We start from the raw sequence: 27659 nt of genomic DNA, 5'->3' as shown, positions 1-27659 counted from the left end.
ACGCCTTCGCTCGGGGCGCGGGCGGCCCGGCCGTGGTGGTGGGTGCAGATGCTGTGCAGGCAGCACTGGGAAGTGCTGGTGGTCTCCTCCCGGGGGGACTCATTGACATATCAGTCACATAGTTCTGCATAATTGGGACTTGGATGCAGCCTCTCTTTATGTTTCCTCTTGGCAGTTGCCAACAACATGAAGCACTCCTGGGTCAAAATGACAGCCTTTTGTTTACTATTCCTGCTTATGTGCCTCATTTTCTTCAAGGATAAGAGCTCTTTATAGGAATCTTTATTGTGATGAGGTTAGCAGAGAGAAAGATTTCTCTCCAGCTTTCTCTCTCTCTTTCACAGCTGATTAGCAGGGTCAGCCCACGAGCACAGCGATGTGGAGCGCAGACCCAGAATTTGCCTCAGGGTCCCCCCAGGCGTGAGTCATCTCCTCCAGCACAGCCCCAACCTGCGGCCTCCTAGCACCCAGCCCGTGGCACTGCTCCGCTCCTACTCGTGGCAGGCGGCAGGGAGGGGATCCACCACCCCAAAAAAGGTACTGAAAAACCCAACTGACCCGAGAGGCTTGGACAGGAGCTTACCTGGAGCACACACCTCCTCTCCATGGTCTTACCAGCCCACCCTTGGTGACCCATCCTTCATGTGACCACTGCAGCGGTGACCAACCCCAACAGAAGTGTCTGCACTGGGCAAACTGAGATGTGAGAGACTCGTGATGGAGCAGACAATGGAGACCCACCAGTCTGCTGCACTCAGGTTTTCAGGTGTGAACACCAAACGGACAGTGACTGGGGAAGGGATGAGGAGAGATGTGGGAGCAATTGGTGACAAGATGAGGAGAGCTCATGGGATAGACACGGGCAGGGTGGACATTAATGGAGAACCTTCCCCAACTCTGGAAGAGGCCCCACAGGACCATCCCAGCAGATCTGTGACCCACTGCTGGGCTCACTGCACCGCTGCAGGGAGGTGACCTGGCTGACCCCACAGCCCTGTCCCAGCCGGTGCCCACGGGGTGACACACTCCTGGGAACAGCCACGCCTGTCAAGAGGAAAGCAGCTTACCCTTGAAAGTTCCTTTGCGAAGGTCAAGAGTGGGACTGTGACAGAGCAGCCTGACAAACACATCTCCCTAAGTCCTTGGGCCCGATAATGTATGTCCCATGCAATGTTGACACTAGTGATCCACCAAAGATCAGGTTAACAAGTTTGACGTTAGTGACAGCGTGATTTGTTCCGCACTGGCTCTGAATTCATAGAGCCGCTGGCCTTCGGTGATAAACTATTGCGCCGCGCACACGAGGCTGTGGCAGTTGTCACCCGCCGGAGCACCGAGATGAAAAGGAAGCAGAGCTCTAATCAAAATGCAGTGGTCAGCAGGGGTTGAGCTGAAAATTAAAAGGTGCTGGTACTTTTCCCACTCCAGCCTGACTTTCCAGGCAGTGCCTCGTGCCAGCGCAGGGTGAGGGGAGAGGCTGCCTCGTCACCTCCACGCAGCTGCAACTTCATTTGAAGGTGAGGACAAACCCATCACCCCATGTGCACAGAGCATCCTCTGTCACCTCCCATCACTGCTGATCTTCAGGGCCCTCTCACGGGGAATAAATCCCTTATCCCAGTTCCCAGCCACAGCAGCAGCCCCAAGGCCTTCCCCACACGCACAGCCCATTCCAGAAGCACAGCAGCAGGCAGGGCAGGGCCACAGCCACCACCCAGAGCAGCGCTGGGCTCCCCCACCCTGACGGTGCTCCCCACCCCGAGAGAGAGCCGCCACCAGGAGGGGAAGGCACAGACAGCCAGGAGACACCAGCGGTGCAGAACATTTCACATTTATTAGTTCATACAGCTAAACACTCACTAAACATGCATTCAACACTTATTGGTCACATTTCCACAGGTAGTCAAGTCCCGGAGCAGAGCAGCGGAGCGGGGGCAGGCCGGGCTGACACGGACCCGCCGGCAGAAACATTCATTTGGTCGTAGCGCGGTGAGGGGGCAGCTCCCGGTGCCCGTTCCCCCGTGGGTGACATGGGGCCGGACACCCCCTCCTGCCCCAGCCCCGGCTCTGAGTGTGCCAATGTTCACCGTGTGTCATGCCGAGGCAACATCCTGCTTCCCTGATTTACACAAGGGATTGTGCGAAAAATGAACGGGAGAAACCATCACTGAGAACGCCCCCAAGAGAGACCCAACAACTGGGACCGACCCTCTCGGAAACGCCCCTCAAACAGCAAGGGATTGACACACGCAGCAAACCCGAGCCGGTGCCTCCCCAGGCCGGACACTGGAGGAGCTGCGAGGTCCTGTGAGGTCCCAGGTTACACAGGCAGCCTCTGCACCAGCGCTGAGCTGGAACCAGGCCTGTGGCTCAAGGGGCACCAACAAAACCCAAAGTGCCACATCCTCGCCAGGGAGGGACGCCGGACACACCACAGGGACAGGAGCCAAGCCCCAGCCCACGGGAAGGGAAACACAACTCCAGCAATCACAGCCCCTGTTCCTCGCTGGCAACAGACACTGGCAGTGTTTAGTTTTTCACACAATCCCTTTGAGATGATAAACAGGATGTCACACGAGGTAGTTTAGTTATGGAAATTGAGTCAATAATGTTATCAACTATTACAAGACATTTTATAAATTGAAAGAAAACAATGAATCACAAAAGGCTTTGTTAAGGTTGATCGTCATCTGGTCTAAATTTCTGTTTCTTTTTGCCCTTGGGGGCATTTCTTCCACTGAACCATGTTGCTTCTTTCACAGACTAGTCAGAGGGCAGCTCAAAGGAGCTATTTTTAAATTTTTTTTTCCAAGTGAAAGACACTGCCTGGATTGACCTCCTAGCTTTTTGCAAGGCTGGTTTAAACTCAGATTTGCAGATCCTGACTGAGGGTGCTGGGAGGGTGTCTCAGCCCTTCAAACTTTTGCCGACTCTCACTCAGTGCTGGCCCTGTCTGTGGCTGGCTGAGGGCATTTGGATACTCAGAGCAGCTGTAACCCAACAGAGTCACACGCCAGTGCCCTTCTCTAACTGTCTGACTGTGCCTACAACCATAGTGAGAGAGCTGTACTGATGAAAATTAAGAATTCATAAGCAACAGGGTAAAGAGCCCTGCAACTGGCTGCCAGGGACACAATGAGAAATTCCCCTTTTCCATGAACAGTCAAACATTTAACAGCAAAGGCAGAGGGATGAGGTAATGCAGAAATAGAGCCCCACAGACACAGCTGCTGGGTGGTGCAAGGGCACAGCCTCAAACAGCCCCTGCACCTTCGGGATGCTCTGTCCACAGGACCACGTCTGAGCCCTCAGCAGGACAACTTCCCACAGCCAAACACAAAGCTTTTCCCCCAAAATCCCCGTGTGGGGCTTTGGTCAGCTCCCAGCGGGTCCTCCAGACAAGTCAGGAAAGAAGCAACTGTTGCAACATCAAAACTAGGGTTTCTCTGGGTCACATTTTAAATACTTATCCCTGAGCTTCTGTGCATTGAAACAACACACCGTGAACCCAGAGAAACGCCACAGCTTGATACTGATAGCTATGCACTCGCCTCCATTTACACATCATCTACAACTTAAAAATTAGTTTCATACTTTAACTAGTTCCCCAAGTTTCCCCCTTTCTCCTGCCTTTCATGTGGCAGGGATGATTGCCGCTTATTATCCTGAGAAATAACAACATTTTCACAGACACCGAGCTTCATAGCTTCAAATCAAAACCAAGAAGGAAGAAAGAATGAATGGGAAATAGCACATTCACAGGAGAATCTTTTTTTTTTTTCTTTTTTTTTTTTTCCTTTTAAAAAATGTAGTAAAGGTAAAAGAAATTCAAGTGGGTTTTTTTGGTTTTTTTTTTTTGTTTTTTTTTAAGTTGGTTTGAAGGACAAGACTTAAACTCCTTTATCTGAAGCGGCTGTTGGTCTGTGCAGAAGCCTGAGGAGCAAGGGCAGATCCTGCTGGCACAGGGAGGGACACAGCAGAGGCACTTGAGCCTTTGCATGACTGGGGACAGGGCCATCAAGGCCCCCACCAGCAAGTGAGAGCAGCCAGGAGCACTGCTGGCACCCCTGGCAGCCCTCATTCTCATGGGCTCCCTCAAAGCAACACGCCAGCCCTGGGAAAACGAGAGGTACGAGGGTGGCAGCTGCCCAGTGCAGGTGCCCTGCAGCTGGCAATGCCACTGACCACTGCTGGCAATGCCACTGACCATTGGTCACTCTGCAAACGCCGTGCTCCCCCTTCGGCCTGCGCGTGATGGGAGGCGGCAAAAGGTTTGAGAGGTAAATCTCTGGATTCAAGAATTACAGAAGAATCCAGAAGCTCCCCGATGAGCCAAAGCCCGCACTGTCTCTGCAGAAGGGGGGACACGAAGGGCACTGGCGCAGGTCACAGCGGAGCAGCAGCCGGTGCACACGGAAGCGCAGTGAGCGCGAGGTCCCTCTGCTCATCCCTTGCCCTCTCGCAGGGCTGGACGTGCCCAGAGCAGGGACTGGCAACTGACCCACACTGAGGGGTCGAGGCTCAGCCCACATGGCAGGAGCCTGAGCTGAAGGGGAAGAAAATCCCTGACTTTCCAGAAGGTTTTGTTGAGGCCCCGGGGTCTGACCGAGCCCCGTGAGCAGGGACCCCTTCCCGCTGCTCCTCCACAGCCTCCCCTGAGCACTTCAAATTTATGTCCCAAATCTCTGCTCGGATTAAAAGTAACTCTTCAGCTTTCTATCTGCACAGATGCTTTGAAGGAGAAGAGGGGGTCAGCCAGCCAATCTGTCTTTCAAATCGGGGATAAAAATTGACTTGTCATAGCAGAAAATTCTACCAAAGACTATTATTGTTGATTGATTTCTCTATGACAGAAGGTCAGATAAGCAAGAGCAGATAGATACCAAAGATAATGAACTTCCCCCTAGTAGCATTAAGCACAAATAAAATATGAGTCCCTGTAAACTGAATGTTACGTGAAGAATGGAACAAAAATTCCAACCTTTCCAGGGTGTCCTTCAAACCAAATTCACAAATACATCTACCTAATGTCTCTACGTCTCTAGCTACTTTCCTACTTTCTCATAATACCTGAGTTTGCAATGCAACACATTCACATTACCCTGTTTAAAAAATACAAGTCATTAGAGGACTTGGTGCAGAAGGTATCAGGAATGACTGTCCGGTGATTCCGTCTGGTCTGTTTGCTGCTTCCTTACCTGTCAGTTCAGGAAGGATTTTCTACTCCCTATGGCAAATGTGTATTTGGGAACGGATACTGCTGCCAATCAACCTTTGTAAAATTTGCTTTCTACAACAGAAAGTGGAACATTCATGTCTGTTTGTCATCATAACTGAATTTAGGCTTTTGGTTGTTGTTGTGGTACAGCATTAGTTTTGGGAGACTATTTTGGAAAACCACAGATTACCCAATAGATTATTTTTGTTGGATAGCTGGCAACAAGATGACTGCTTTTATGTACACTAATTAAAACACTTATTCATCAACAGATTATAATAATTCAGTAACTGTAGAATAAAATTACTCCTATGCAATTTTAACAATTCCTTGAGTGTATTAAACAGCAAGCCAGAAATAACCCGTAATAAAAAGATCATATCAAGCTATTTGAAAATTAAACTTAAAAGCTGAGAAATACATTCTAACTCACAAACAGGTACACTAAAATCTTCCCCTGAACACGTGAGGTATCGGCTGTATGCAGAAGGCTTTCCTGAGAATACACACGTGTCTCATTGTACTGTCAGAAAGTAAATGAGATTTATGGAACCACCTTTGGGAGCGAAGCTCCATCGAGCTGAGCCGCTGCTGTGCCCAGCAGCTGTTACCCGTAACATCCTGTTTAAATAATGTAAAATTAACAGCTACGGACTTGTGGAAGAGGGAAACCGTTGAGCTGGAGATGCCCAGGCGGGATGGCCGCGGTGAGGCAGCAGCAGGGCCCCGGCGCGGTGTGACCGCGGCCAGCGGCGCCAGCAGGTCACCACCCCCTCGGGCTGCGACCCGGGAGCACCCGCCGGGCCAGGGGAGGGAGGGAAAGACGACTTTGGTGCATGGGATTTTTCTCCTGCTCACCATCACGTTCATGCACGGCAGCTGCAGCCCTGCTGAGCCGTGCTCGCTCTGTGCCACGCAGCTGTCACCAGGGAAAGACAAGAAGGTAGTGACTCGTCCCTCACACCCTGAAGGAACAGAAGTTGTTTCCACGAGTATTTTTAAATCAGCATTCAAACACTTATCGAGGAGCCACCTTGCTAAGTGAATGCCAGATTTACATCTATGGAGGCAGGGAAGGAAATCCAGCCAAGGCTGTCTAGGAGAGTGACAGTCTTTGAAGATTAATTCCTAATGAAGGAGATGAGATCAAGAGCATCTCATCCAAGCTCCCCTTCATGAGCAGGAAATCATGAGGTCACTAATGAGAATGCCCAAGTTTAGCTAAACACCAGCACTTAGCAATCATCAATCAGCTACTCAGCTGTCATTAAACCAGTTCTCTATCTGGAGTTGTGGAGAGCCTGCGAGATGGAAAATCCGAGCCTTGCAAGACCTAGAACACGGCAGGCAACCAAGTACAGCAGTAATGTAATTTTTCCTGGGATTCCACATGGAACATGGCAGTCCTGGCAGGATGTAACTGTGGAACACCCATTCCCTGAGTCCAGCAGAGAAAACTATGCCAGAGGATGGTGGAGTCCCTCACCCCGCTACACAGGCCCCATTTAACACAGGATACATTAACTGCTCCCAAAACGTGGATTGCTGCAATGCAGAAGCCTCAGGAGTCAGGTACCATTTTAGAGGAACACATTAACAGGGGCAATCCTGCCTCTTCTCTAAGTAGGTTTTTCCTGCTTTTGTAAACCTAAAATGGATTTTAAGGAAGCAATGATAAAGTCCTTAGCGTTCTCTAGCAACAGGAACACCTTTGTGTAATGCCAGCAGCCTGTTATGAGCTGCAGGAACACAATTTCAGAGGAACTGGCAGGTCTTGTGGTAACAGTAAGAGGGCAGCTGGCCAGGAGGGGCTGGGGCAGACCCCACCTGCAGCTCCCCAGAGAGGACAGGGCCAGGGAGCCCCTCAGAGCACTGCCATCCCACTGGAAACCTGCATCTGGAAACTGCCAGGGGTAAAGAAACCAACTGCCTAGACAGACTTCTCCTTCTCCACTCCCTGCCTTTTTAAAATTAAAGAAAAAGCTTGGCACTTCTCTAGCACCCACTTCTCCAAAGTCGTCCCTTTGGGATACTAACAGCTCTGTCGACATTTGCTCTCTATGACAAATGTTTTGGATGCAAATCATGGAAAGAGCAGTGCGTGAACAGCATTTTCTCCTTGAGGTAGTCTTAGTCATCTCGGTCCCCAGCCCCAAATACAAAAGAACTAACCCTAACAAACACTGTAACATTAAACATCTTCACATTCTGTAAACCGCTGGAGAATGCATCTGCTGCATTCTTACAGAACCATGTGCATCGTGTTGAAGATCATACATTCAACTCTGTCGTGAAATAAATATATAGGAAAAAGAGTAAAAAAACAAAACAAACAAACAAAAAAGATTCTTGCTACAAGGGCAGGGAGGCCCACTGCCCTGTCTCCTGCCTGGATGGCGTTTGCCCCTCTCCGGGGTGAGCTGGCTCCCGCCCGAGGCTCAGCGTAAGGCACCGGCCGGGGCCAGCTGCGCTCACTCTTTGCTCACGCTCGTCTTGCAGGAATGTAGAACGGCCTTAAAAAGGAGAGGCAGCTGCTCCAGGGGGACATTCACCATTTTTCCTGGTAAGAAAGAAACCAGAATTAGCAGCCACTCCTGAATCAGATTTCAGAGACACCTAAGCCAGCAGCACTGGAGACTGTTTTACCTTGAACCTCTCGCAGAAACAGTTAATCATCCTACAGCTACATTAGACATTTGATATGCATTTGGACACATTATGATTTATTATTTACTGAACAGAAAGCAAAATAAATGGGCAAAGTCAGATCAAAATGATTTCTCCACAATGGAGAATATTTATAGAAAGTGGGAAAGGCTAAAATCCCATCTCACCTCAAACCCCCTTGTTGATCTCTGTGAGTAAATTACGAGAGCTACTCTGAGATTATTATCTAGCTCATTATGACGGAGTAGGATGAAGCATACGGAGCCTTGACACAGGGAGGCAAGCATCTCCCTTTGCCATAACGCCCGGGAACAAACAGTTTTAGTAACACCAGACCTTGGAGATCTAATTAGCAACACAACTGCAGTTGAGAATTCACCTGCGGATTTCCGAGGTCCGGACGAGGAAAGCTGGGGGTTACACTGGTGTGCCTGAACTCTGCTGATCACTTTCTGCTCAGTTCAAGGAACTCCCTAATTCTGATGAGATAACTACTCAAACCAGCATTACACCCTTTTGAGACAAAATGCCCTCAAGCTGGGAGTGAAAGAAGAATAAGGGGAGACTGAACAATGTACTTAAAGGGTGTCAGGTTGGAGCAAGGCACCTCTTCCCAGAATGGGACTCACCCTGTGCCCACCAGCACCACCAGATCACCTCGCCAAGAGCCCCTCAGACCGGATGAGCTCAGGGCAGCTGGATGGGCTTAAAGACGGGCAGAAGCTCTGATAGGAAATGGTCCCACACAAACATCCTCAACCAAAGTCCACAGGAATTTCACTGCAGTAAGTTAATTATCTTTTAGGAGCAAATTTCATTACTTGCTCCCAGCGGGAGAAGTGCTCAGAAGTTACCTGCAATATACCGAATCTCTGGCAAACACATCATCAAATCCGGGAAGCGGTTTGGCTGGTGGGGGTATTTGTACTCCGTGAAGTCCTGGCAAACGTACCAGTACCGCTTATTCAGCTGCTCCAGCTGGGAGGCGTTGGTCAGACCCCTGATATCTGGAAAGGAATACAATTAGAGCGATGAACACACAACAGGAACATCTCAGGAGAGCAGCAGCCTGGCACTTACTGTCACTTCTTCATGACAGACTGATTTCTGGCACTCTGATCTGGGTTCCTGCTTTGGAGACTGGCTTCCAGCACCCGGTTAGACCAATACTAAAATTCCCATCTCCCCTCCTGCTGTGCCTGCATCATGGATGCATCTTTATATGTGTGTCTGGATCCAGGACTTCCCTCCACAAAAGGCTGGGAAGAGAACAGCTAATGTCCTACACTGCTCATTTGCAGCTCAGTGAATGCCCTTGGAGGGAACAGCCCCAGCAACCTGAATCCCTGCCTGGTACAACACAGCCAGGTGTCAGGGTTTGGTCCTCACAGCACGTCAGTGTAACACCTCCTCAGACAGGGAACACGTTGGTTTTAGCTGTATCATCTCGGCTGAGGACAGCACTCAGCTCTAGAATTCAAGATATCATCACATTTCTCCCCATCTGCTTATGAATTATGTCACGGGAGCTTTATAAACTCATCAATTTTGTATTTTTCATTTAGCTTTGCCAGCATCAGGCAACACGCACAAAGGGAGAATGGACAGGCAGGAAGTCCCCCTGGCAGCGTGACCAGCAGCATCGGCACTGGCGGGTCCTGGGGAGGATCCAGCACAGGAGCGAGGAAGCCACGGAGCCTCGGAGCAGGCTCGGTGCTGGGAGACCATCTGACGGAAGAGGCATTGATCGACTGCCCAAAAGCTGACTTTTAAAAATAAGTTTCAGGTATTTCACATAAAAAATTGCAAACTTCGACTAAAAATAAAAGAAGACAGGAAGTTAATGAAAATACATTTTGGAAAACAATGGAGACAGCTCGAGAAGCGCATTATCCAGTGTCAGGAAACTGCCCAGGGAAGCAAACCGGAACCTCAGCCCGGCACAGATTGAAGCGTCAGCATTATCTCCCTCTGGAAATGAGCGGGGGAGGAGGGAGCCCGCAGCACATTTTTACAGACTGCAACTATCTTTCACTGTACAAAAGACTTTGGGGACATTTATTTCCAAAATTACAGCTGAACACTATTCACTGAGTGTTTGCATGGATTTTGAAATGCCTGGGGTCTTGAAGGAGCCTGAACTACCAGCTTTAATATGGTGCTTAATCAACAGGAGGATACAGCCCTTTCCTAGGCTGAATTCATGGCTTGCATGTAAATACTTCATTTGTGATTACCTTTCACTGTGAAAAGCCAGATTTCAGTATGGAACCTAAAAAGTAGGAACCCAGCTAAGAGACCCAAGGATATATCCTTGAAGGGAAACATTTGAATGAGTCAGAAAAGCTCTAAAAAGAGAGCAACCAGTCTGGCAAATTCATCCTTCGAAGCATAAAAATGAACAAGTGGGGCTGGTACCTCCCCTTTGCCTTCTCACCTTGGTTGAGGAAGTTGATGGCTTTCATGCAGGCGTACTCCTCGTTGCTGACCTTCAGCTGGTTGAATTTGCGAAAGAGGTAGATCAGCCGCTCCATCACCTCCATCCCCTCTTCACTGAACCTGGAGGGCAGAGATCACACATCAGCACACACAGCACACTGACTGCACAGCCAAGGCATGAAGCTTACTAAAGTAACTTCAGAGATTTTAATACCTTGCAAGAGAATTGGAAAAAAAAAAAAAAAAAGAAGTCATCAAAACTGCCTGAAGTCTGCTGGTACCAAAAATAAGGAGGAAAATGTCTCAGTTACAAATGCAGAATCATAGAAGCATGGAATGGTTTGGGTGGAAATTACCTCAAAGCTCATCCAGTCCCATCCCCCTGCCAAGGGCAGGGACACCTTCCACTAGACCATGTTACTCAGAGCCCCATCCTGCCTGGCCCAGGGATGGGGAGTCCATGATCTACAGATATTTGTAGGGAAAAACACCTCTCTTGGTGATTCAGTTCCCCACCAGCCTGTTCTGACAGCAGAGAAGGTTCCACAGAGCCAGGAATCTGCAGCAAAGCCAGTGACAGAGATGGACAGCACTGGGAACACCCCAGATCCTCCTGGGAAATTGCCTGATGGAGATCTTGTGGGCGCAGAATGAGGTCTTCACGCTAAAAAGGGTTCTACATTTCATCAGGAGTAATACTCCACGTGTGCACCATGAAAAAGCCATGGGGAAGGAGCAGGCTGGAGCAGAGCGGGAGAGTGTGGAGGGCTGTGGGTATCTGCAGGCACCTCCAGACCATCCCACGCCTGCCCAGGGCCAGAACAGCCTCTTGGGAACACATCTCACAGCAATACCCCTGGCTTCAAAGCAGCTACATATTGCAGAAGCGCTCAGAAGTGGGACAGAAGTGTTTCGGGAAGCTTCAGCGTGCTCTGGCATTGTGCAGCACAAAGAATAAGAGCACAGCCAGCAAGCCATCTCTGAATAGAACAGAAATAGAACCTTTTTCACTGAATAATACCTTATTTTGGCATGTGTGTTTGTTTACTTCAAAGTTATTTGTAAAATGCACGGTGGGGTTTGACCTCTGCGAAGTGAAAACAAGCTGTCTGAACTTCAGGTCAGTTCTTCAAGAAAGTAATATTGTAAGTGATGAAAGCTTTGTCGGCTAATCTAAAGTTGTACAAGTTTTCTTGCTCTCCAGTTGACATTAAAAATCTTGCAGGTGCAAGATTGCAAAGCTCAAGAAGTTAATGAGCACAAAGACCACTCAGTCATCTGTTGGGTTTCTTTTTAGAGCATGCACATTTTTACCAGCCACTCATCACTTCATAAATCCAGGAGAGCTCTTCTCTCATTCCTGCAGTTGAACTGTCTTACTTTTCTGCACATACTTTCCTCCTCCTTTCAAACAAAGCTGTTCTGTTTTTCACAGCCCTATTTCTCCTCGAGGACTGACTCCTCCACACACTTTTCCTCGCAGTTTACACCAGGCAAGTTTCTGGCTGGGAGTTATCGGGATCAGCTGGGGAGGAGGGGGAAGGGAAACACTATCAGGAGTGCTGGGGGAGGTCAGGAGTCTATTCATTTCATATTCATCTTCAGAAAAACAGCACAATAAAAGAAAACATTTGATCTAGCAGGCAAACAGAACATTTAGCCAGTTGTTAGAAGCAATTAAAACACAGGGGCTGTGGAGCTCATTCTATGCCTTTGTTTGTCACCTATGCTTTAGCATTGCTCTTGTCATTTTGTTAAGAGCAGAAATTAACCCTGATGTGCCAGACCATCTCTGCTCAGTGAGATTTCTCCAACCTCTAGAGGTGTGAGCTCTAATGAAGCTCCCTTTGCAGGCATTCCTGACCAATGCCAGAGGAGCGGGGGCTCTTTGAGAACACTCACAATTGGGACACCTGTCCAAAAGGGCCCCTCTCAAATCCAAAAGGACCAGCTTTTCCACGAGTGCTTTGGACAGGGAGACTGATACCCATGAGCTATCCCACTGCTGCTGGAGACACTCAAGCCATGGCTGAAGGACCATGAAGACCAGGAAGAGGGAGCCAGGCAGCTCCAGACCCCTCATCTGTGTAGCCTCCTGCCAAATGGCTTTTTGGGTGTGCCTTCTCCCAGGTTACTAATGACAATTAATGACACTTGAAAAGCTAAATCACAAGGAGAGACTGCAGAAGCATTCCTCTCCCAAGAACACCTATTTTTATGTATGTGCACAGATCCTCTCTGAAGGACCTTCAAGGCGACCAGCTCTGAATTGCTGGTTTCTGCAGGGCGAGGATTCCTCCTTTGTCTGGTTGTCTTACCTCTCGCTTGTATTTATCACAAGCTCAAAATGAAACAAACACTTCTCTTGTGAGGCTCTGACCAGGACAGCAGGAACAAAAGGACAGCTGAATGCAAGAACAAGTGTCATTGTGGTTTTCTATGACCCTCAGTGCTTCTAGCAGGAGTGGCACCAGATGCACGATGAATGGCTGTGCAGAGCAGCGCCGCACAGGAACCCGTCCCAGGAAATGAGACACCTGGGGCCAGCTCCCTGCTCCGGGCTCAGCCAGTGCCTCTGCTTGTCACAACAGATGCACAAAGGAGACCCCAAGAACCATGAGACACTGCAATGGCCGAGGACAACAGCAGTGTTTTAAATCTCTGCTCATCGGACATCCCCCGGTGACTCCGGCAGCAGCGTGAGCCCAACAAGGGCAGAGAGCAAAGGGCAGGTGTTCAAAGCGAGGATGGGCAGCAGATTCTCTAAATCCTACCTGTTGTGCCATATTATGGTGAGACTGGGACTCTGCTACCAAAAGAAGAACCTGTCTGACACCAAGATTACAAAATAAAATATCCAACCCCAAAAAACAACACCCTGACCAACATGATAAATGAAAGGCAAGTTCCTCAGAGCATCAGATAGTCAGTACCATGGAAAGAACAAGAGCTAAGTTGCAACATCTTTAAATTTATCTAATCAAAACAATGAAATAGCAATTAATAATGAACGCTTTGATAATACAGACAACCAGCTTTGTGAACAACCTTTCCACTGGCCCAAAGGGTTTTTAAATAAGACTTTCTTTCCTGTGTGCCAGGGTTACCCAAAGTGTTGGTTAGTTTTACCCTCCCCATAAAAAGGTGGCATGTAGGGATGTGTTGGGGGACAACAGCATTGCTACATGGAATTCAAACAGCCCCACACATCACCGTGTCCTTCCCTGCAGAAGGGAGTTGTGAACAGCACTGACTAACCATGATGGGCTTTCTAAGCCTGGAACAACTGTTCTCTAGGAACTACAGCTACAGGTAAGGTGATCTATCCCAGGTGGTCAGAGGACACCCAACGGCTGCTGGGCTCCCATGGCTCCTCATCCCCAGCTCTCGCTGCCACACCCTGGCTCAGCCCATCTCACCTGTGCAGCTCATCGTCAGAGGGAGAGTACTTGGAGGTGACATCTGCAAGGTCACCAAAGATCTGCTTGCTGTAAACAGTCAGCGAGGAGAGCAGGATCAGCTCCTGCCACGTAGAGCTGAGCAGGCAGGTATAGTCCTTGATGGAGAGTTCGCAGAAGAACGGCAGCTTCTTGATCCAAGCAATCTGCCTGAAAAGCAATTCATCCGCCAGACGACACAGCAACGCAAACAGCTCTGCCTGAGTCACTTTATACCTGCAAGCACAGTTAGTACAAAGGCAGAAAAAACATTAAAAACATTGAATTGCATCATCTGATGAGGCACTTGGAAACAAGACAAATGCCAAAGGAATTTGCCAGTGCCCAGGGTGTCACCTGGTGACAGGAGCCAGGACTGTCAGCACCCACCCTCCCGGGCGGGGGCTGAGGGGAATCCTCACGGCCCCTGGGGTCATCCACCTGCCCGGCACCCAGCCTGGCCGGGCCGTGCAGCCCGGAACCCCCCTCCGGGCCCCTGCACCCCAGCAAGGTGGGACAGGGTCCGGTTTGCTGCTCGCACCGTGGCTGCGCCTCGCCCCGGGGGCCGTGCACGCACCCGTCCTCGATGAGCATGGGCGTGCCGAGCGGCTCCAGGTCCTCGGCGCACACCAGCTGGCTGATGAGGCTGTGCGACTGCGGGTCCAGGCTGCGCGGCTGCGGCGCCACCAGCGCCGAGTGCGCCGAGTAGCTAAAAAGGTGCGGCAGGTACTGGTAGTGCGTGGACACCGGAGTGCCCAGGTACTGATCCCTGAGTGCAGCGAACCCGTTCAGCTCCACGGACCTACTGGAAAAGGAAAAGCTCTTCAATACACCCCCAAAAGCTCCACCAGAAACGTTAACCAAAAACGGGGAGAGCAAAGAAAATGGAAATAAATGCTTTTGTGGTTAGACCCTGCCCTGGAAGGAGCCGGGTGTGCGCTGGCCGTATGTCCAGCCTGGCCGGGCTCTGGTTCCACGCGATGGAGATCTGGGAGCAAAGCAGAAACCCCAAACCCACCTGTGCCCAGCCTTTCCAGCCCAGCTTCCTTACCGGGCCAGGATTTAGGATTGTACGTTAGGAACTTGCACAGCTAGCGAACACAAACAAGGCCAAGCTTAAGCTGCAACTGAAAGCAGATGGGATCAGGTCTAAGGTTCTTGCTGTGTTTGCAATCAAAGGCTGCATCAGGAACTGCATCAGGAGGTTTGCATTCACAGCAGCCAACTTTATTATAACAGCACCAGTTACTAATATAAATGGTTTTATTTTCAAAATATGAGCACAGAGAAAGAGCTTATGCAGAATGAGCAGTGATCAAGTTCTCAAGATCTGCAGAAAACACAGTCAAGATAAATGGAGGTATATTTTAAATAAAATTTTAACTCAAGATTGTCTTCCTTTGCTCACAAGCATCTCACTTTTCAGCTCAATTCTTTTCAATCCAGGGCCTGTTTTTCTTAGAACACAACCAGAGAGGTAAGAACCTGCTGCTCGACCATTTTCAACAAAGATGCACTCATGTTTTCCCTACACTGACCCCAAGTATCACTCAGGGAAAGAAATCCAAGATTCCTGTAAACACCAAATTCTTCCAGGGGTCATTCCCACCTTGAAGATGGAGTAGAAACAGGTGAAGGCTGGTTGCTCTCAGAAACTCCATTTCCAGGGGAACTGTGGTCACTGTCTCCGTTGTTGCTCCATGACATGTTTGCCTCTCCCTCAAATTCTTGCCCAGACATAATTCTCTCAATCTCTTCCTCTGATATCTGTCAAATACAGGACACAATGGTTGGTTACTCTGGCTGGGAACAGAAAAGCAGGGCTCTGTTTGCAGACACCTTGCTCGGTCACATGCAACAGGGCTGACCCCCCCCCTGCAGGTACCACATCCTTCCTCTGCATTTAACAACACACATGAAAAATTCTATTTACAGGTAATCGTGGTGACCTCCAGCTCCAGCAATAGCATTCAAGCGAGGGTAGCACAGCAGACAGGAACTGACACATGAAAAGACGATGTCAGATGGACATGGCAACGAGCTGTAAATCAGCCACTGTCACACTGAAAAACCTGGGAGTAATTGAGGCCAGTGCATTGGGAACATCACTCAGGATTGGCAGAGGGAAAGGCAAACAGGAGGTGGAGCAGGCTCTGGTTTGATAAAGCAATCAAGAGAGGCAAGGTGACACATATAAAATCAGTCAGGAAAACATTTACAGTGAGACAGAGTTCCCTATTTTCCTCCACATAAGAACCAGGAGGCACCTGAAACACCAACTGAACATTTAATACTTAAGTTCTGGAGAGTAACATGTACAAAGCTAAAATGGACTAAAAAAATTTTTAAATTGAGTTCACCGTAATATAAAATTTCAAGAAAGTGCTGGGCATGCTCCTGGAGGAATGATCCACCACTAATGGGGGAAATACAACAAAAATTTAGAGGGTTGTTGTTTTTTTTGTTGTTGTTGTTTTGTTTTGTTTAAATTCTGTGTATGTCCCTTCATGTCAACAGCAGGAAACAGGCTTGTGTGGCTCCAGGCAGGCTGTGTCTGACACTGACCACAGGCACTGCCCAGCAGGGCACAGCGGTGCTTGCTTGGCTCCTCACGCTTTGGGCTGGGCTGAGGGCCCCATCCCAGGCACTCAGACTCACAGAAATTGCTTTCAGTGTTATTTCTATTTTGCTAAAATAAACAGTAAACTTTTAAAAGACCCCTTTTCCAGAAGCAAGCTGGAAATGGCCATCATTTCTCAGGCATGTGGCACAAGCTGCTGCGCTGAATTACCTCGTGCTTTACAAGGCATCTCTGGACAAGCTGTGCCATCAATCACACAGACATTTACTGGTGCCCTGCTTGCCACGACTGAAGGGATTGCAGCAGGCAGATTGAGATTTACTGGGAGTCATGGAGGGACGGACGTCCTTGTGTGGCTCACGAAGGACAGGGTGCTGCCCGTCGGTGTGTCCATGCAGCAGGCAGCACCCAGCTGGATTTACCAACCTGCAGCCCGTGATGTATTTCTGACAGAGTCAGAGCCCTGCCACGCCAGCAGGAGACATGGCCAGGGACGATGGAGGCTCAACCAGGCCATCCCCAGCCCACGCTGAGCTGCTGCTGTGGTCTGAGCCCAGCCCAGCCAAAGCCAGGAGACCAAAACCTGAAGGGAAGCATGGAGGGACATGCTCACCTGGACAGGTCCGATGCTTTTGTTTCTGCCTCCTGGCATGCCATCCTCCCTGATTGCTGAAAGATACAACCAAACCTGAGTGAGGAACACTAATGCTCGGCATTCCCAAAGCACATAAGTAGATACCTATTTAGGTTGAAAGTTTTTATATCTTAAAAGGTTCATTTTTTTTATTAAAGAAGTTTACAGAGAAACCTCCAGTGCTTGAGCAGCATGCACCATGGCTCTCACCGCAAAAGGCACAGACACATCGATGGGGCTACAAGCATTACTCAAGGATTTTAGTTTCTTCATGTGCTCCTTGAGTGATAGGTAATGAAGAAATAGCAATCCTTTATCACAATTAATTCCAGCATAACTTGAGAAGCAGTACATGGTAAGGAACCCTATTTGATCCCTGGGAATAACCCAGTGAATGCCCAGGACTGCTAGAAAATGAGACGTGGAGGCCAGCACGTCCAACTTCACAGCCCTGTGAAGCACCATGAGCTAGAGTCCCCCCAGAGAGACACCACCAGTGTGTCAGACAGACACAAAGCACTGCTGACCCTGCTGTCACTGCAGAGGGTCACATCTCCTACAGCCACCACAGAAAATGGAGATATTTCATCCCACTGGTTGCTTGCAAAGCCGTTGTTCAAAACTCAGGTTACCACACCAAGCTGCACAGCTGCCTTCCAGAGGGGCAGCCTCATTTCTCAGCTGCATTTTTAAGGCTCTTTAAACAATTTGCAGGGAGCTCCAGCGAAGTCCAGCTAAGGGGATTAACCTGGAGCAGCTTCTCTACCTTCCTGTTCCCTCTGCCTCTCTGTGCAGAAGGCAAAGGCGGCCAGCTCCTCGTGTGCCTCCCCTCCCAGGCTGGTCCCCTGGTTTATCAGGGCTCCATCTCTTTCCCACCACGACCTGGCCAGACTTGGCAGAGGCTCTCCCCAGCTGCACGGTGACCTTGCTGCTGCACGGCCTCACCCTGCCTGGCACACGGGGCTGCAGGAGCAGAAAATGACACTGAATTTAAGCAAAGATTTCTGTCCCAGGAAAGCCACGCTGCTGCTTGGTTTGAGATATCCTCAGCTCAAATCCTCCTCGTGTGCCTCGAGGCTGCTCCCGCACTCAGCAGGGCAGAGGAGGAGGCCACAGGACCTGAACTGTGGCTTCCCAAACCCCAGCCACCAACCCAGGCAATGCACAGCACTGGCTGTTTATTTCCTATGAAAGCTCTTTATAAAAAAGTATCAGTTCTTCACAAGTTAAAAAAAACCAAAATCCAAAAAAAAGAATTATGTAAAAAATGCTGTCATAGTTAGCTCTTACCCCCTTTAGGTTTTTTTAACTTAATGGAACTACAGGAATTCAGGGAGAGCTTTTCTCATTTTCCAAGATATTTTACCACTAACTGTGATTTAGAAGCTTCCCTTCAGCTTATTCCATTATGAGCCCTGGGCATAAATTGATGGGTCTTTCAATTTCAAAGCATGATTTTAGCAGACAATAGCTTGCCCCTGCAACAAAATGTAAGAATGTTTTTGCCGGTGGTCCTTTAAAAGGACCTCAAGAGACCTGAGTGGTTCCCAAATACAGCTGGACTCTCTGGAATATCATCCTGGTCCTGGGCTGTATGACAGCCAGCCTCCTCAGAGCTGGTTTTCCTACCAATGCTAAGCTCTGCACCTTATCTGAATTTAAAAATGTTCGTATTTAGACCTAATATTGAAGGGATTTTCCAACCCAACAACACCGTAAGGGGAAGAGAAAGCTCCAGAACCCAACACCGAGGACTTTCAGGGCTGCCTGTGGCCTCCCTGGCCTCGGCAGAGACACCAGTGAGGAGTGCAATCCACGCGGTTGTTTGGAGAAGGAAGTGAAAGGAGAGGAGAAAAGGAAGAGAAGAGGGAAGGAGGAAGAGGAAAAGGAAAAGAAGAGGAAAGGAGGAAGAGGAAAAGAAGAAAAGGAAGATGAGGAAAAGGAAGGCGGACGTGCGGCCGGCAGGTGGCGCTGTGCCCCCGCCGGTGAGAGCCACCCTGAGGGGAGGGACCCGAGCTGTCCCCACAGCCACAGCACACCCTGAGGGGAGGGACCCGAGCTGTCCCCACAGCCACAGCACACCCTGAGGGGAGGGACCCGAGCTGTCCCCACAGCCACAGCACACCCTGAGGGGAGGGGCCCGAGCTGTCCCCACAGCCACAGCACACCCTGACCCTCGGCGAGGGACCCGAGCTGTCCCCACAGCCACAGCACACCCTGACCCTCGGCGAGGGACCCGAGCTGTCCCCACAGCCACAGCACACCCTGACCCTCGGCGAGGGACCCGAGCTGTCCCCACACCCACAGCACACCCTGACCCTCGGCGAGGGACCCGAGCTGTCCCCACACCCACAGCACACCCTGACCCTCGGCGAGGGACCCGAGCTGTCCCCACACCCACAGCACACCCTGACCCTCGGCAAGGGACCCGAGCTGTCCCCACACCCACAGCACACCCTGACCCTCGGCGAGGGACCCGAGCTGTCCCCACAGCCACAGCACACCCTGAGGGGAGGGGCCCGAGCTGTCCCCACACCCACAGCACACCCTGACCCTCGGCGAGGGACCCGAGCTGTCCCCACACCCACAGCACACCCTGACCCTCGGCGAGGGACCCGAGCTGTCCCCACACCCACAGCACACCCTGACCCTCGGCAAGGGACCCGAGCTGTCCCCACAGCACACCCTGACCCTCGGCGAGGGACCCGAGCCGTCCCCACACCCACAGCACACCCTGACCCTCGGCGAGGGACCCGAGCTGTCCCCACACCCACAGCACACCCTGACCCTCGGCGAGGGACCCGAGCTGTCCCCACACCCACAGCACACCCTGACCCTCGGCAAGGGACCCGAGCTGTCCCCACACCCACAGCACACCCTGACCCTCGGCGAGGGACCCGAGCTGTCCCCACACCCACAGCACACCCTGACCCTCGGCGAGGGACCCGAGCTGTCCCCACACCCAGAGCACACCCTGAACCCCGTGAAAGGGGCTCTGAGTTGTCCCCACAGCACAGCCCTGCATCCCAGCTCTCCCATGTCGGCCCCTGACGCACTTTCTCAGGAAGATCCCGGTGGATTTGCAGTGAATTTATGGAAGTTTCAGTGCTTCTGACAGGCAGCTTTTGCGTGAGCGATGGCCCCAAGGCCACCAACAGCCACATCTAAAACCACGTGGTGACACTGGGGTAAATGGGATGGTCACTGCACTGCCTCACTGCCAAGGGAGCACAGCCAGCTCCTGCTTGTGCTGTCACACCAAGGAATCCCTGCTTTTAACGGGTAACAGCAATTCCAGGGGGTTAAACACGCAACAGATTGGAGTGAGGAGTAGAGACGTGACATTGAAATCAACCACAGCCCATTCATTATTACTAATTTCTGAGTTACTTCAGGCTGTCCATCCTGGAGATGATACCACAGCATTCCATCACCTCTGCACATGTGGGGATAAGGGGTGCCTGTCCCTTTTCCAGACCATAACGATTTCAAGCAGAGCAGGTGGTCAGTGAAAACCCTCGCACTGAGGGCAGCAGCTGCTGGTCTAAGCACCCACGACAGCAAACAGGTAACATCTGCCTCAGATCCCTTGGGATTCTAAAAGCCTGTTTTAATTTTTGACTCGTTAGTAGACTGAAGCATGGAAATAGTGACCACTTTGCTCAGCATAAACACAAATACCCTCAAAATATTTATCCACGCTTCCAGTTCATAGATTGTTCCTCCATACAGGAATGAAGCAGCTCCGACCTTAGTACCCGTGCGTGGTTTTTAATCCACACATGATTTGGCTGAAGCTCTGCGCTTTTTTTGCTGGGAGTTTCAGAGGCAGAATTGCAATAGAGGATGGCAGGGAAGGGAGGGGTTAGGGTTATGGCAGGCACAGACAGCCGTGTGCCCGCCCCACGGAGCCCCGTGCCCGTTACCTTTGCGGTTCATGCCCATCTGGAGGCACTTGAGCAGCCGGCAGTACTGGCACCTGTTGCGCTGCTTGCGGGACATGACGCAGTTCTTGTCCCGGCTGCATCTGTACACGCGCTTGTTGCAGATGCTCCTCTTGAAGAAGCCCTTGCAGCCCTCGCAGGAGATGATGCCATAGTGCAGCCCCGTGGCCCTGTCCCCGCAGATCAGGCAGGTTCGCTGATCCACCCGCTCATCTGCAAGGCAAGAGGAAAGGCTTAGAGGGGGATCCTGGGCTTTGTGTCAGCTCGGTCTGACCGAGGAGCAGCAGCCCCTGCCAGCCCGTGAGGATCCATCCCGCAGCCCTGCAGGGGCAGCTCCATCCTTCCCCTCCCCGCTGCCAGGCAGGGCCCTTGGGGCTCTCCCCAGCAGCCTCCGCTGACCTTCCTGCTGCTCTCAGCAGAGAGGAACAGAAACTCCCAACAGGGAAAAAAGGGTTCTAAAAGGTCCCACCTCAACTGCACAGAGCAGGGTGTGCAAATACAGAAACCTGGCAGACACTGCCGAAATCCTGGCACATCTCACAGGTTCCTGGGACACCCCTGGGCTTCAAAAGCCTCACTGCATGAGGCACCACACAGAACCCAAGAAAGCATCATTACAGAAACCACTGAACAGTTAAAGCCACAGTGATGTGATTTTACTGATCCTTTTCCAAGTCTTTGGAAGGCCTTCAGATGACTAAAAATGTATATTGCAGGGCTCTCCACAACAGGAGCTGTCACATTAACTTCAGAATTTTAAGACTCTAGCACTGCCTGAGAGAGAGCAGAGATTGCTCAGCTCAGTGAGATATCCAGACAGGGATGTCAGAGAGAAAGGAGGAAGTAAATGATAGTCAAGAGACCCAAATAGTTAACCCAGAATCTCATCACCTCATACTGCATTGGGAGGCCTAAACCTCACTTCAACCAAGTCAGCTATGCTTAAAATAATGCCAGCAAGTTGCACCAGCAACTCCTCCTGCAACAGATGTTTCACAGCTCAACAGTTTAACCCCTTGCACACCAGGCCAAGCTGCCTCCAACCCCCACCTCGGGTTTTAACCCATTAAAATCCCAACGGTTGCAAACAGATCTGCACTGCAAAGGTGGGAGCTATTAAAATACATTCAGGGACACACAGATCAGCAGTATTCCAGTATTCTCCCTGAGGCTGCTTTCCCAAATGTCAAACAGGCATTCCCCAGATGACTCGATCACCCTGCCTGGGCCAGGCACTGAGAAGAGAAAGGAACCACTCTGCTGCTTCTCCCTCCATCACACCCTTCCCAAGCTGTTTCTGGTGTTCGCTGGCCTGAAGGGAGGACAGTGCCATTGCCCACGGGGGCAGAAACAGCCACGGCCCAGGCAGGACCCAGGAGGCGGCACTGGCTCTCTGTGGCTGCCTGGGCACAGCAGCTTCCTGTGCCCACCATCCATACGGGGAGCTCAGACTGGGCAGACACGGCTGCACAAACCCACACCCCCAGCTCCTGTTTGGACACAGACCTTGAAAAACCCCAGCCTTTGGACAGCACTGGCTTGTGAAGATGAGCTGAGGCAAACTCACTTCAGCACACCACCACCAAGCCTGACTTCCTCCATTTATATTTGACCAGGGAATTCTCTGAGACAAAGGTGATTATCTACAGGATGGATTTTTGGAGCAGGAGGAGGTGAGAGTCACAGTGAAATCTTCTCCAGCCTCAATAAAGCCCAAGCAAGCTGACAAACCAGGGTGCATTTTCTTACTACTGCAGCACGTGTGAATGCAAGAGAAATGAATGTGCCAAATGTATTAGGACCAGAGATTAAACCAGTTTTCAGTTACACAAGCCAAGTAAAAATCTAAACCAGCTGCTCCTACTCACAAGCAGCTTTCTCCAGAGCTTAAACCCAGTAGAAACCAGAACCAATCTGTGTTAATCTCTAAAAGGTTTGCTATGCACAGCATGCACATTTGCACTGTTCTGCAAATTTCACTGTTACAAAACATTAAAATAAAGGGATGAACAAAAGAAACACAAACTTTAAGTGAAGAGACGCTCCTGATTGGCACCAAAACATTCCCAGTTTTACAGGACAGACCACCTCAGGCACGTGCCGAAGCCAAAAGAATGTGGGTGCAGATCAGGAGTGGGGCTATCTGAGCATCTCTGAAGGAGGCAGCTAAACATGACTTTGTAGTCACCAAGTGCATAATCTCCACCTTCAGCAATCTGATAAATGCGGGGAGGGGGCTGGGGATTAGCCAGGACAGAGGACTCCTCTATCTGCAGGGTTTAGCTCGGCCCCAGCTTTACTGCTGTCCCTCCCCCTGCTCGCACAGCAGTGCCATAAACCCGGGCTCAGCAGCACGGCCGGGCTCGCTGTGCCCAGGGGCAGGACACGGGCAGCACCGGGGCACGGCCAGCGGGTCCCACACGTGCCCAGGGGCAGGACAAGGGGCTGCTGCAGTTCCCTCACCCTCGCAGCCCTGCCTGCCCATGTCAGCGAGGGCTCATTTCCAGGCACGGCTGTTTTTGTTGTGGGAAGAATAGGGCCGTCACCCAGCCAGTGTGGGAAGCCCGGATGATTAAAGCGAGGAGGAATCAGAATCCTTGCCTGGCCGTCCCCATCTCCCCAGCAGAAGGGGGAGATGGTGTGAATGCCCCCCTGGCCACAGGGACTGCACACACCTCCAGCAGAAACTGTTCCTTGGGTTTCCAGATTAAAACCGGCTGTGGAGCAGCGGCACATACCGTGAACAAAGACACGAACCACAGAGGTGCCCCTGCTCCCCACAAACCTGGCGCAAACAAAACCGGGAGATGGAAAATGATGGCCTACAGAAAGGCTTGGAGGTTTAGATATTTTTAAAAAACCCTGCAGGGACCACGGCCAGGCCCACGGGTTTGCTGCTCCCGACCTTTGCCAGTTTTCACTCCACGTAATGCAGCGCCTGGTGTGGGTGAAGGATGGGAGAGACGGGGCAGAACCACAGAGAACTTCACAGAAATGGTAAAGCACAAGCAAGTCTAATGCAGTTTTGCACTGAGGGTGCTCTGAACTGCCTTAACCCTGAAATTTCACCAGAATATAAAAACACATGATAAGAATAGCAATTTTTAAGTGAATAAGCCCTCCCTCCTCCCTGTCTCTGTCACCTCTCATCTCACTGATTCCTCTGGTTTGAAACGCTACACAAGACAGCACAGAATAGGACACAAAGCAATTGATAAGAGATGTTTTCAAATACCTGTTTTATTTCAGAGAGAGAGCTGAGGAAGTTTCCCCCCTGTTCCCCTCCCCAATTTTCCTGACGGGTCTTACATTTAACCAACTCATACACAGGATATTCTGGCTTTGTTCTCCCAACCCATTGTAGCAGGGGCCACTAAATCAAACAGTTGCCGCTACGACAAAAGCACTCACAAAAATCTCAACCTCATCTTGAACCCTGAAGATTTTTATGGCTACTCCCTCGCTAGCCCCTCCCTGAAGCCACATTAAAGGATGTATTGTTTTCAGAGGTCATGGTAGGTTTCATACCACATACAATGTAAATTCCCCAAGAATATGATGATGTTACACAAGAATCACAGAAGATGGAGTAAAAAAGATTTAAAAATCTCTCCTCATCTATGTTTTATAAGACAAACAGTAAAAGCAATACATTTAATTTTTCAAGAAACTGGCTTTTCCCCGCAGCAAAATGAGCAGTCTTGATAATTTTTTTAAGAAAATTCCTATGAATTTCTAAAAGGAAATACCTTACAATCCTGCTGAAACGCATAGCAAAGACCCGAACAGAAAGCACTACAGCACATGAATAAGATTCTAAAATACACAGCAAATAAATGAAAGCATGGGGACACACAGCAGCACATCCCTGTCACTGCTCCCACCTGTGCCAGTCGTGTGGACAAACACCGGGAAGGCAGAGCCGGGAGCAGGGGAGTGGCACTGCCGCATTCCGGGAGGGGACCCGGGGCTGGCTGCATCTGCAGGTCCCCAGGCTGCCAGGGGCTCACCCCCACCCCGTGAGACCCCACTGAAAACTCTACAGCAACTGCAGCTGCCTGCGAGATTTACCTCGGAAACCCGGCGGCGTGCTGGTGCAGCAGGCTTGTGGGATTTTCCGTATTGGTGCTTTATGATGGAACAGAAACAAAGACTTTACGTCCAAAAGTAAGACCAAAAGTGAAGGCACAACCCCTCAGCCAAACCCCAGAGCAGACGGTGCTGGGATTTGGCCTGGTTGGAAAGCAAGAGGGAAAAAGCAGAAAGCTGTCGCCAGCAAAACTTCCCATTTATACAACAGAACGTGTATTTACAGCTAAGAAAATCTTTTATAGCTGAAAAGAAATAAATTACAGGCAACACTCAGCACTGCAATTCATTAATACATTTAACATCTTTTCAGCTGTGTGCCAGTTATTTGCTTCTTGATTAACTGACCCTATCGCAGCCCCCTGCAGCACCCTTTAGCTGGGTTTAAATCTCAAGCTGCTAAATACCAGCTGTTTGGGGAGGGGGGCGGAGGGGGAGATCTCACACATGTGTTACTTAAATCCCAACCGCATCCCACTCTGTTCTCGCCTCTGGTGATGCCTCGAACACAAACAAACGTGTTGGGGTTTCTTTTTCCCTTTATTTTTCCTAACAATGCTTTTCATTGTCAATTTTTACTTTCAAGAAAACCATCCCGTGAAATCCAAGCCCCAGAACTGGATGAACTCCCCGCTTCACTGTAGAGCACTGCATTGTCCAAACAAGCCCACCCCCAAACCAGGCGCCTTTGCTTCAGGGGCTTTTTTTTTTTTTTAAAACTTATAATCGATGAACACAGGGATTAATTTTTCTGTGCGTTGGCCCCTGCTCGGGACGGCAGCGAGCTCGGCGGCAGAGCCCGTGGCCGGGCGCACAAAGGGCCGGGGCGTCCCGCTCCTGCTCCCCATCGACCCCGCAGATGGGGGTCCCAGCCCCACGCTGGAGGCGGAGAAGGCACCGCGTCCTGCCCGGCCAGCCCGGCTCAAAGAGCAGATTGTGCTGCCCCGGATCAGGCCGGCCATGGGGAGAGCTGAATAAAATTAACCCTCTGTGAACTAAAACAAAAACATTTGTGTGCCCAGCTGGGAGAAAGGTTAATTTAAATGGACAAGCCTCCTGCTAAAAAAAAAAAAAAAAAAAGGAGGGGAAAGAAAGAGGCAGCCTACAACCTTATTCTCTGTACTGTAAAAAGATGTTCTGCTCACAGAGAGAGACATTTTAAAAAGCAGCAAGTGAGTACTGGAAAGAAAAAAAGAGGAGAAATGCTGCATTAGAGGAATGGACCGTGAATCTCACTCTGCTCTCCCTTCCCAGCCATGAAATCCCAAACTCACGGTCTCATTCCACCCCGATTCTGTTTCTGCCCAAGAGGAGTTCAACCAAAAGAAAACCCCCATAAAAACCCCAGAAATCATCAGCTGCTCCTTTTCGGCTCGGTATAAATCAAGAGCGTGCAGCTGATGAAACCCATCACCCTTCCCCTGCCTGGGACACATCTCCATTTGCATATCAAAAACTCATCTGTGAAATGCAACTTCTCCCGGGCAGGGGAGCCCCGGCCCCAGCCCCGCGGACCCCTCGTCGCGGCGGGCGGGAGCTGCCGAGGGACGCGGGGCGCTGCGGGACCCTCGCCCCGCTCCATTGTGCGGGACGGGCAGAGGACGGATCCTTCACCCCGGCCAGTTGTTGCACAAAGAGTTTGGAACAAAAGCCCGCACACCAAAACGCGCCCGGCGGCCGGGACCGCAGCTGGGGACGGGCACGAGGGTCTCGGCGGCGCTGCCCACGCTCACAGCGGCTCCCAGCTCAGTCGCTGTCTCCGGTGATCAACTTTCGCAGGGCCAATTTTAGCGAAATAAATCTCCGTGCGCTGCCCTCGGCGCAGCGCGGCCGCACGCTCTGAATTAACGCCTGGGGGTCAGATGGTTTTTAATCGATACATTACAAAGCGGCAAAATGAAGACCTGACTTACCTGCCCTAAAACCTATTCTCTCGGCCTTACTGGGGTTGTCTAGATGTGCAGCCGCTGAGAACGATGCTGAATTAAGAAAATCTGAAACTAACCCCACCCCCAGCAGTGCGGGCTGCGGGAGCAGGGCCTGGCACAACCGAAACAGTGACTGCTCCAACGTGTGTTACCAAACACGCAGCGTTCCCTCCTGAAATATTTCATCCTTGCTCTGAAGGTGAGCTTTACCGCTGTGTCCAGTCACAGAGGGGAGGAAAGGCTGCAAATACCAGGGGGGCAGCGCCGGTCCCGGGAGGGCGAGCGGGAGCTTCTGAGCGCCTCCGTGACCCCGATACTATCCATAATTAACGATACTAAAAAAAGCTCCTCCAGATGGTCGGAGGGATTAGGAAGTTTAAAATATAAACAAATTAAGCCACAAAACAAACTGATGCCTTTTTTTTTTTTTTTAATTGCATAATCCTGCTCGCAGCCCAGGTCGGCGCTGCCCGGCCCCCGCACCCCGGGAAAAGGCAGGGAAAGGGGAAAACCCCCGCACGGCTCCTTCTCCCCGCGGTCCCGCACCCCGCGGGCACCCGGACGGGGCGGCCCCGGGCCCGCGCAGCCTCCGGCGGCACCGCCCGGACAAAGGCCCGGCCCCGCTCACCTTCCATGCAGGTCGAGTCCCGCTTCATCCCCGGCCGGCTCCTAGGGCCGCCTCATGGCGGCGGCGGGCGGGCAGCCCGGCTCGGCCATCGCCG

At 50.9% G+C, this 27659-nt stretch overlaps 1 protein-coding gene across 2 annotated transcripts; it reads right to left on the bottom strand.

Moving 5' to 3' along the window:
* Positions 1-1859: 1859 nt before the first annotated feature.
* NR6A1 (nuclear receptor subfamily 6 group A member 1) lies at positions 1860-27659 on the bottom strand. 2 transcript variants are annotated; one of them, XM_040083329.2, is made up of 9 exons: positions 27566-27659; positions 20903-21133; positions 16956-17011; positions 15371-15528; positions 14339-14566; positions 13744-13998; positions 10323-10444; positions 8740-8892; positions 1860-7778 (listed from the first exon to the last, which is right to left on the bottom strand). In XM_040083329.2, exons 1-9 carry the CDS (start codon positions 27591-27593, stop codon positions 7690-7692), a joined length of 1320 nt encoding a protein of 439 aa, XP_039939263.1. In that variant the 5' UTR covers positions 27594-27659; the 3' UTR covers positions 1860-7689. The 2 variants fall into 2 exon arrangements, with proteins under 2 accessions (XP_039939263.1, XP_039939265.1); XM_040083331.2 differs by having other exon boundaries at positions 14339-14563.

The sequence above is a fragment of the Hirundo rustica genome, chromosome 20 (genome assembly GCF_015227805.2).
Source record: "Hirundo rustica isolate bHirRus1 chromosome 20, bHirRus1.pri.v3, whole genome shotgun sequence".
Lineage (NCBI taxonomy): Eukaryota > Metazoa > Chordata > Aves > Passeriformes > Hirundinidae > Hirundo > Hirundo rustica.
This window is presented reverse-complemented; position numbering and strand designations above follow the sequence as displayed.